The 10,638-nt window shown below is 46.0% G+C and overlaps 1 protein-coding gene across 1 annotated transcript in view; it reads left to right on the top strand.

Moving 5' to 3' along the window:
* The window catches only part of SCRN1 (secernin 1), a 54,910-nt gene that overhangs the window by 9,681 nt on the left and 34,591 nt on the right, over positions 1–10,638 (top strand). Inside the window, exon 3 of the mRNA XM_011972223.1 lies at positions 4,639–4,820. Coding sequence (XP_011827613.1) covers positions 4,639–4,820 — 182 coding nt within the window. The remainder of the gene's footprint in view (positions 1–4,638; positions 4,821–10,638) is intronic.

Genomic DNA, 10,638 nt, shown 5'->3' on the forward strand with positions numbered 1-10,638 from the left:
AACAGGTGTTTGGCGTCCCTCCTGCCTCCCTCCCTCTGTCCCTCCTGCCTCCCTCCCTACTCCCTCCCTCCTTCCCTCCCTCTCCCCGCCACCTTTCTTTCTTTCTTCCTTCCTTTCTTTTTTTGTTTTCTTCTAGCCAGCTCCAGAATCTGGAGTCCCCAGTCTTATATGGAGTCAGAAGTGTCTCCCTCACTTCCAAGAGAGCATGGCTTAGCAGAGGACTTCCTTCCATAATGTCCCCTTTCCCAAATGCATTTCTCATCTCAGACCTTTGCATTGTTCCTCCCCAAAGATCTTATGCTTCAGTGAAATAAAAAACAGTTCTTCTAAAGTATGGTTGAGGATGTTGTCCTCTGATCTCAGCACCTTCTTTTGTCTTTATTTAAACGTATATGAACCTTAAGAATACATTTCCTAAAACCAGTCAAACAGCAGGCAAGACACTGGGGTAAAAAAATAAAATAAAAACAAACACGCAGGGCATGGTGGCACACACCTCTTGTCCCAGCTACTTGGGAGGCTTAGAGGGGAGGATCGCTTGAGCCCAGGTGTTGGGAGGACAGCCTAGGCAACATAGTAAGAGTTCATCTCCAAAACAAACAAAAAATACACACACACACACACACACACACACACTCTCACATATGTAATTAAAAATAAATTAAAAACCCTCAGTGATAATTATCAGTGCTCCTTTAGAGCTACAAATTTGTGAAAGCTAAAAACATCTCTCCAAAGCATCCCATTTTCCTTGCCATCTTCCCCCACCCTGAGAAGTTTGGCTGACTCATCACCTCATCTCACAATGGTTTTTGCTGGTGGCGCCAGGGTTGTGTTCACCATCTGAGTACAGTACGAAAGGCACAATGGTTGTGTTTCATTAATTGAAACGTCTATTGTGTGAGTGTCTCTGTTTCCCCTTTCACTGGGTGGTATCCAGAAATAGTGTGTGTTGGAATGTGGATGGGGTGAAGTGACGGCATAAAGCTGATCTTGCTTTTCATTTCCAACGTAATCACACAAAATAGTGAAGGGCTTGCTCTGCAGAATTGTTTTTGTCTTTGGCTCTAGGGTCTTTTCGAGGCTCCAGCCTAACCTGGCGGGTGGTCCCTGAGAGAGTGGCAAGCTCAGGACAGGCGGATCCTTGGGAACCCCCTGATTAGCACTGGGCATGCTGACATTTAGAAGTATGCTTCTGCACACTCCTGCTCTGGGCATTCTTATATTGTTATGTGACTTGGGCACCCAGAGGTCACACTAACTGACAGATTTGTTTTATGAAAGGCTGGGTGGGAGTGGCCGTGGGGCAGAAAGACCAATTGCTCATCTCTTTCCACAGTTCACTTTAATAACCAAAGCTGAGACCAGAACCATCTCTGTAAAGATCCATCTTTTAAGTGGTGAACGCTTTCCTTTTTTCTTTTTCTTTTCTAATAGAAATTAAGCTAGGAATTTTGACTTGGGGAACTAAATTGTTTTTGCCACACAGAAAGAAGATGTCAGGTGCTTTTTGGCTATTTGTACCTGGAGAAACCTCTTTTGCTTCCTCAAATCTGACTTCTCTGGCTCATTAATAATGTGGCAGTTGTAAAGGTGGGTGGATTTATTTTAAAATGGCTGTGGAGTTCATGTTCTAGATGGCTGACTTTACCGAGTTTAGCTAATTAAATTTTGCGTAACTGTTCCTGATTTTGTGAGATTTGCTCCCAAAGTGGGATTTTAAGTAGCCAGTCCATCTACATGAGACAAGTGTGTTTACCCCTCCCCCAGCTCACCTGGTTGTGATTAGCCAGATTTAAAACGTAATGGAGCAGGTGTGAATGGCTGTCATAGAAGAGCCCTTATGAGGCCCATGCTCTGTGGCCTGTGACAAAGATGCAGCACGGGGCATGTGTTCCAGGCTCAGGGCCTGGCTGCCTGGCTGCCTGGCTTTCGGTCTGGTGCTTAGGAGGGCTGATTGGGCCCATCTGGCTACTTGGGGATCCCCTTCCTTCCTCACCATTCCGAGTTTGGCCTGAAAAGCAAGTTAGCTGCATATATTCTGAACTCCTACGAAGACCATCTGGTCTTTTTGATTCAGTTGTCAACATTTTTTTAATCAGGCAGTCCATATTAAGCCCTTGCAGTTCTGTGCCTTAATGACATCATGGCAGCTCCCCCACATGGCACAGCAGACACCTCTCTGGACTATGGAGACCCTTGGCATGCCCCTTCCTCTCTTAAGTCCTTAGCCACCTTGACGGCTGGCCCGTTTTTTAAAGTTAACTCAGATTTCTCCCACTTGATCCAGCCTCTAGAGGACCATGCGGATGTGTTCCTCATTTCTTTGAACTTTTACCTTCTATGCTCCCTTAGATCTTTGTAGTTTCTCCATCCATCCACTCAGCCACCCATCCAAAAAAAGGCTTATTGATGCCAGATATGTATCAGACTTGGGGTATGTCAGTGAATTAAATAACAAAGATATCCCCTTTCCCTCTTGGGGCTTACACTCTAACTGGGGGAGATAGTATACATAAACAGTACATGCAATAAGTCCATCAGTTCTATAGTATTTCAGAAGGGGATAAATGTAATGGAACAGGAAAGAGGAAAAGCAGAACAGGGTTGGGTGGATCAGAAGGGCAAAGCAGGAGGCACTGGCAAGATGCTGCAGGAAGGAAGCGGCAGGCCTTGGAGACCCTGAAGCTGGCCTGGGCTCATAGGAATTTGTGTGCATGCCTTTGCCTTCCTCCCCAACCAAAAGGACAGGGCCTGGGCCTCCTCACTGATTTCTGCTTGCAACATTTAGCACAAAATGCTTTGCGTGTAGTTGGTGCTCTGTAAATAATTGAGAAAATAGAAATGAGTGTGTAAAAATGAATTTGAGGAAAAATAAACCATTTCCTAATTTTTACTTCTTTTCCTGCCCTTTTAAAAACCTGTATAATAAATCTGTGCTTAAGAAGCTGAGATTAGTTTCCTATTTACTTGTTGCTTTCAAGACAAAAGTTGTCACTGGCACAGGGGTTTTGGAAAGTGTTGGTCAATGCCTGGACTACTTTTTGACATGGAGTGCAATGTTAAGATGTAAACGTCAATTCCATTTCAGAAGAGCACAGAGGAGCAGAGTTTGATTACTGCTGTGGCCAGCTTTGTGCTCTACAAGTTATTTCTTTTTAAATAACTAACTTTTGGGAACTACATAGGGGACAAATCTTGAGTATATTTTATTGTCAATTTGCCATGAAAAATTCAAGAGTCTCTTGAAAATCTCTGGATATAATTAGCTTTCAGTTTGCAAATATTTATCGAGTTAAATGACATTATCCCAGTGCAGAGCAACACCTAACATGAATTTTGCAGAGCCAAAGTCACCTGACTAACGTGTGTGCCACACGGGTTTCAGCTCTTACATGAGGTTTAGCAATTATGGGAAGTCAATACAGAATAGCTTTGTGGGCTGCATTCAGTCGATATAGCTGGGTCTTGAGTTAAAAAAAGAAAGATCTAAGACTGCTGTTGCTTTCAGCTGCCCAGTTTAAAACGTAAATGACTCCTGCAGCTGATAAAATTTTCCCTTGAGAGCTCCAGAGCACTGTGTAACTTAGAGACTTGAATTCAATACAGCATCCACCACACAAAGAGTGTGTCATAGGCTCATAGAATGTCAGAGTCAGGAGGCCCCCATGGGGAAGCTAGTTGCAGGTTCCTCTGCCATGGGTCACAATGTGGGGAGGGAAAAGGGAAGCACAGGAGGGCGAGACTCTGAGGGTTACCCACACCCTGGTCCCGGGCCTCTTCCTCCCTTTGCCTGGACATACTTGGCCTGATTTTATTGTGCTTATGATTCTGTGTAAGAGTTTGTATGAAGAAAGTGTTCTGAGGTTAAAAATACTTGGGAAGAAATAGTTTGACTCAAATTAGCTCCCTCATTTTCCAGGTAAAGCCACCGCAGCCTGGAGAAGGTAAGATGCCCCACTAAGTTGCATGTTCTGCAGTTCTGAGAGCAGCTGGAGATGCACTTGCGTGGGACTGTTTCCTTCTGTGTCCACCTTCTTTGTCTCAGTGTGAGGATCAAATGGGACAGACAGGAAAGCCCACAGTGTAATGCAGTAGTTAAATGCAAATGTTATGATCCTTTTCTGTTTTCCACCACTAGAGCAACCATGTAAGTTATCAAACTGTGTTACAGGAAACCCCGATGGTCCTTGCAGGGGGACTCAGGGTTCTGCTTTCTTTAGACAAAGATCTTCCCTTTTATCTGCTTTCTATCTTAGGCTTCTAGATAAAGTTTCTTTTGAAGGTAGGGCTCGTAAATAGCTGTGTTCAATATTGGTGAATGCTGGCAGCCGCCTGTGCCTGTTGCAATGGGCAGGCTTAGGATGTTCAGGATGATGACTGGCTGAATAGCTGGTTCAAGATGATTGCCCTATTACGTGAGCACCAGGAATAGATTGGCATGAGCCACACAGACTGAAACTCACCATGGAGACTTTTGAGCTGCGTTGTGAAGATTTAAGAATCAGGGTATTCCCAAGGCCTTTTATTTTTTGGCTCTGTTTGTAACTGATACGATGGTACAGTATAAGTACCCAGGTGGAAATGAGGTAGTACCTGACAGGTGATGGCGTTTTCTTTCCTGTGTTTGTTTTTCAGTGCACTTACATTTCAATCGACCAAGTTCCGAGGACCCATGCCATAATGATAAGCAGACCCGCCTGGCTCTGGGGGGCAGAAATGGGAGCCAATGAACATGGAGTGTGCATAGCCAATGAAGCCGTCAACACCAGAGAGCCAGCTGCCGAGATAGAAGCCTTGCTGGGGATGGATCTGGTCAGGTACTGCACGGTGATTCTTTGAAACAACTTCCCAGAAAAGGTTGGAAATGGGGACAGGATGTATTTCTTCCGAAACTTTGCATTTTTTAACATAATCCTTCCAAAGATGGTGTGTGCCTTTTGATAGAAACTTTAAGATGATGGAGTAAATGAATGGATTACAATGGATTCAATACATGGAATGTTGGAATGTTATTTAACAATAAAAAATAATCAAGTGGCTGGGCATGGTGGCTCATGCCTGTAATCCCAGCACTTTGGAAGGCCAAAGCAGGTGGATCACCTGAGGTCAGGAGTTTGAGACCAGCCTGGCCAACATGGTGAAACTCCGTCTCTATGAAAAATACAAAAATTAACCGAGCGTGGTGCTGGGCGCCAATATCCCAGCTACTCAGGAGGCTGTGGCAGGAGAATTGCTGGAACCCGGAAGATGGAGGTTGCAGTGAGCCGAGATCATGTCATTGCACTCCAGCCTAGGCAACAACAGCAAGACTCCATCAAAAAAAAAAAAAAAAGAATCAAGTACAGATACACACTAAAGCATAATGATCATGAAAACATTATACCGAGAGAGAAGCCAGACAGAAAAGCTCACATATTATAAGATTCTATTTATATGAAATATACAGAATAGGCAAATCCATAGAGGCAGGAAGTTAGATTAGTGGTTGCCTGGGGTTTGGATGTGGGTGAGAGAGTGGGGAATGATTCCTAATGGGCATGAGCTTTCTTTTGTGGGTATTGAAAGTGTTCTAAACCTTAGATTGTGGTGATGGCTGCACAACTTTATGAGTATACTAAAAACCACTGAACTGTATAGTTTAAATGGATAGATTTTATAGTACTTGAAATATATAATATATATATAAATATGAAAAACCATAAACCAGAAAAGAAAAATTGAACAGAGATCACTTCCCTCCTTTCCTCTCTCTGTCTCAGTTGTTTTTTCCTCCTTTTTCTCCTCTCCCAGCCGCTATACAGCAGAAGGAACCTGCTGTGCGAGCGGGATAGGGCAGGAATCTTTGTCTGTACACTCCTGTGTTATAAGCACTGAGAACTGTGTGCCTGGCCTGTAATGAGTGATCAATAACTGAATTTTGAATGAATGACTAAAGTAGAAGGTAGGCTGGAACAAAGCAACATTCTGAAATGCCTTGTTTTGTCCCTGAAATAGTGAATTGAAATAAAAATCATGACATAGTTGAAAGAAGATTGGGCTGGGAGCTGGAGTTCTTGGCTTTCAGTGTGGATGTACCGAGTTACATCACCTCTCTGGGCCACAGTTTCCTCATTTTTTCAATATGAGGTCTAGACTGGATGACTTCTGAAGAACTCCCAAAGCTAACATCCTAGAAAAAGGAATGGGGTTGGACTTTGGTTTTGCAGGGGAAATGGCACATTTAGACAGCGGCCTCAGAAACTCACTCCTCTGCCACCTGATGGAGAGGTCTGCCAGGGACACCCTTTTGGTAGCACAGTGACTTCCTGCCTTTCTTACCTTTCCTTACCATTCCTCATTCTTATAAACTCAGCAAGAGCAGCTTCCCTGAGCTGGGGAAAAGGCAGAAAAAGCCAGTTTTTAAAAATCAGTTATTTATAGCTAGTCTTCTCTTGATTCGCAAAATGAAATGTATAGAATACCAAGAAGTTTTGAGCTTATGTTTTGACAGCTCTCCAGTATTTTTTATTGTATTTGCAGTATGGGACTTATAGAACAGGCAAAATTACCATTTTAATAGTTGATTTCTAAGGGACAGTGGAAGAGGATTTTTTGTCTTTCTTCAGAGCCCCTGATGTATCTTTTTAAGATTATCAACCAATAAAGCAACAGGAGTTTACTGAATTCTACTTTGTGCTAGACTCTGTGGGCACATGAAGCAGCTCAAAGCTTCAAAGGGATTTTAGTCTGGTTGCAGGAAGAAGAAAATTGAACAATGGAAATTGTAAGAGTAATATAAGAAGATAGTGGGAGAGAGGTAACTCAAAGTAATCTGAGATTTGATGCCACGTGAATGGCACAGAATTCCATGGTGTGGCCTTCAGCAAACACTGCAGGATGTTCACAGATTATCACAGACTGGTAATATTTGTGAATGCTTTGAGGGGGAGGTTCATTTGACCTGAAGCTACAAGGCTGAGGGAGGTAGACAGAGAAGATAGTTTGTCACAGACTTGGCATTGTGATAATTAGCAAGGTCCGGAGTAGATGACAGGATGAGAGTTTAACCTTCACCATATAACTTTAACTCCATCTTGGGCTAGCCATGTCCAGCTATTGCAATAAAAAGGGTGTGAAGAGGACCTGTCACTGGTAGATTCTTCAGGGTGGGGATGGACAACTGGAGAGTGAGCAAGGTGGTGAAGAGCTTCATTGAATGACAGAACAGCTCTCAGGAGACCCAAAGTGGGTAGCTCCATTCTGCACCTTAAGTGGATCTTTGAATTCAGGGTCTGGTTTCATCTTTAAAGCAGCTATGATCAGTTCAGCCAAGCAAAGCCAGATTTTGAAGGGTCATTTCATACCAACAAAATCTTAAAAGTAACTCATGCTCATTACCCAGCATTCTCTCTCTCTCTTTTTTAGACAAGTCTTGTTCTGTTTCCCAGGAGTGCAGTGGTATGATCTCGGCTGACTGCAACCTCTGCCTCCCAGGTTCAAGCGATTCTCCTGTCTCAGCCTCCTGAGTAGATGGGATTACAGCTGTATGCCACCACACCCAGCTAATTTTTGTATTTTTAGTAGGGACAGAATTTCACCGTGTTGACCAGGCTGGTCTCGAACTTCTGACCTCACGTGATCCGCCTGCCTCAGCCTCCCAGAGTGCTGGGATTACAGGCATGGACCACCACATCCAGCCCCAGATTTCCTTTTTAATGATTTAATTCCTGTATTAATTTTTAAGAAACTCCAGATGATATTGATACTGCAGGTCGAAAAACCACAGTTTGAATGGCAAGTTCTAGGGTAGTGGTTCTCAAAGTGTGGCTGGTGAACAAGCATCGCCTGGGAACTTGCTAGAAATGTAAATTCTGGGTCCCTACTTCACACCGAGGGGCCAACAACCTGTTTTAACAAGTTATCCAGCTGGTGCTGATGCATGGTTAAGGTGAGAACCACTGCTCCAGGGGAAACTTTCTGTCAGTTGGTTGCATTCTCTTAATTTGGGGCTCAGTGCCTCCCTAGGTATTGCTATATAAGGAACCACTACTTTCTCTGGCCTTGCTTGCACTCTGTGCCTAGTGCCAGTTCCTCCCTGGACAGCTCCTATGAGAGCAGGCTATATCCATTTCACGCGCTCTTTCAAGGGCCTGCTAGACTGTGGTTAATTATTCAATGAATACAGCACTTACCCCTATACTTATCCTGGTACTTTGTACTTTCCAGCAGCATGTGAAATCCAACCTCAGCTCAAAGAGACATAAGGGAATGACAGTAGTAATGTAATAGGCAGTGATTTTAAGATAAAGGTATAATTTGTGTATGTTTCCTAGAGGCTTATGGGAATGTAAGCGTTAGGCAATACTGTTTTTATAATGTGTTTTCAGTGACATTTATCTGAAAGCTAAGCTTCATCTGTTATTTTTGATTCACTGTTCTCTGACCACTAGTCCCTTTCTCCTGAGGAAGAGGCGCATAAAGACACGTACACATTTTTGCATGTTTCATGAAGTTGGTTCCAAGTAATGAGTAGCCAGTAAAAGCTAACATAAAAGTGGGAATTTGGCCAGGTACACTGGCTTGTGCCTGTAATCTCAGTGTCACATGATCCTTAGGGTGTTGCTTTTCCAGCCAGAAACCTCTGTGACTGGTGGCACCTTTGCCTGAGTTTTGGTCAGGCTGCTGGGTTTTTTCTACCACTTGACCCGGCACGCTGTACTCAGCTCATGCTACTGACCTGGATCTCATGCCTTCCAAGGGCAAGCCAGGCGCAGAGGGATAAGGGGTATGTGAGCAAGCATGGGGTCCAGCCACTGCACACAGCCAGGTGTGCCAGCTACAGCGGGATGGGCAGTTCTAGGCGTCGGCACAGGCGCTAGCTCTGTGCGAGGCTGCGGCTGGACCAGGCATACTGCAAATGGCTTCCACTGCAGTCACCAAAGAACATAGTGGTGCCTGGCAGCTTGGAAATGCCAGGAACTCTAGAGCCCCAAAGAGGGTGTCACAGCCCTGGCTCGGGGAGCCCCTAGGTCTGGACTCCCCAAAAGACTGCAGCTCTTCTCTCCTTGTCATCACCTGCAATGTGGCGAATGGTGGGGGATGGGGGCATGCTTCAGCACTGTTTGTGTTACAGCTCTTTCAGTTCTACCATTTGGCAGGTCCCAAGTTCTTGTCCCATGTTCAGGAAGAATGAGATACATGGACAGCTGGAGAGTGAGCAAGGTGGTGAGGAGCTTCATTGAGTAACAGAACAGCTCTCAGGAGACCCAAAGTGGGTAGCTCCATTCTGCAGGCAGGTCATCCTGACGAGTATCCAGCTCTTGGCAGAGAGGAGACCTGTAATGGGTAGCTCCCTTCCACAGGCAGGTCATCCCAGCGAGTCAAGGAGGCCCAAAGTTGGTAGCTCCTTCCTACAGCTGGTAGTCCCAGTGTCCGTGTGAGTCTGGCTGAGTCTGGGGTTTTTATGGGCTCAGAAAGGGGGAAGTGCTTGCTGATCGGGTCATGGGCAGGCCCGGAAAAAGCACCATAAGTTCTCACTCTGAGCTGCGTACTCCACGCGGAACTGGCAGTCCAGACTTCAGGCTGTTCCTGGCTTGAAGGTGGGGTTTCACTGGAGACCTGCTCTTTTCCGCCCAGGAACCTGTCTGCCTCCTGCCATTAACATGCCATCCATGTTGCCTAGGTTTTTCATCCTGGGGGGTACTGGCAGGCTCACACCGAGCTGCCCTCAGCCCTCCCAACCTCCCTCCCGTGCTCATTGGTGCCCAAAGTCTGGAGGAGCTCAGGGCGGAAGAGGGCTGGCATGTCAGCACCACCCTGAGCATATGCACACCCAGCCAGGCTGCAATAGCACCTGGGCTCAGCCACAAGTTTGCTCTGCACTGGAACAGGCGCTGGTAGCAGGAAGAGGTCAGGGAGCAGGAAGCAGGTACTTCCAAGCCTGTAGGGGCAAGGGCTTCCTGGGCTCCTGACAGCACAGGGATGCCCAGGTCCAGAGCAGCTGCAGCTGTGCCTGGGAGCATGGGGCTCCCACCCTGCCAACTCGGTAGGGGTCGGGACTCCCACCAGCCTCACAAAGCACGCAACCCAGGCCCCGCCTCCCCATTGCAGCCGGCATCTTCATAGTGGCTCCTCCAGATGGGCCACCACTGCTATCACCAGCACTGTAGGAGGCGAGTCATGAGGATCACTTGAGCCCAGGAGTTCAACACCAGCCTGGGCAACATGGCAAAAGCCTGTTTCTACAAAACAAATGCAAAATGTAGCTGGTTGCACACTGTTGCATGCTTGTAGTCCCAACTACTTGAGAGGATGAGGTGGGAGGATTGCTGAGTCCATGAGGTCAGGGCTGCAGTGAACCATGATTGCACTACTGCACTCCAGCCTGGGTGACAGGTTGAGACCCTGTCTAAAAGAAGGAAAAAAAGGGCCTGACATGGTGGCTTATGCCCCGTAATCTTAGCACTCTGGGAGGCCGAAGCAGGAGGATTGCTTGAGCCCAGGAGTTCAAGACCAGCCTCGGCAACATGGTAAAATCCTCTGTCTACAAAATATACAAAATTAACCCAGTATGGTGGCCCATGCCTGTGGTCCCAGCTACTTGGGAGACTGAGGTGGGAGGTTTGCTTGCACCCAGGTAGGGAGGTTGCAGTGAGC

The sequence above is a fragment of the Mandrillus leucophaeus genome, unplaced genomic scaffold (genome assembly GCF_000951045.1).
Source record: "Mandrillus leucophaeus isolate KB7577 unplaced genomic scaffold, Mleu.le_1.0 Scaffold128, whole genome shotgun sequence".
NCBI lineage: Eukaryota > Metazoa > Chordata > Mammalia > Primates > Cercopithecidae > Mandrillus > Mandrillus leucophaeus.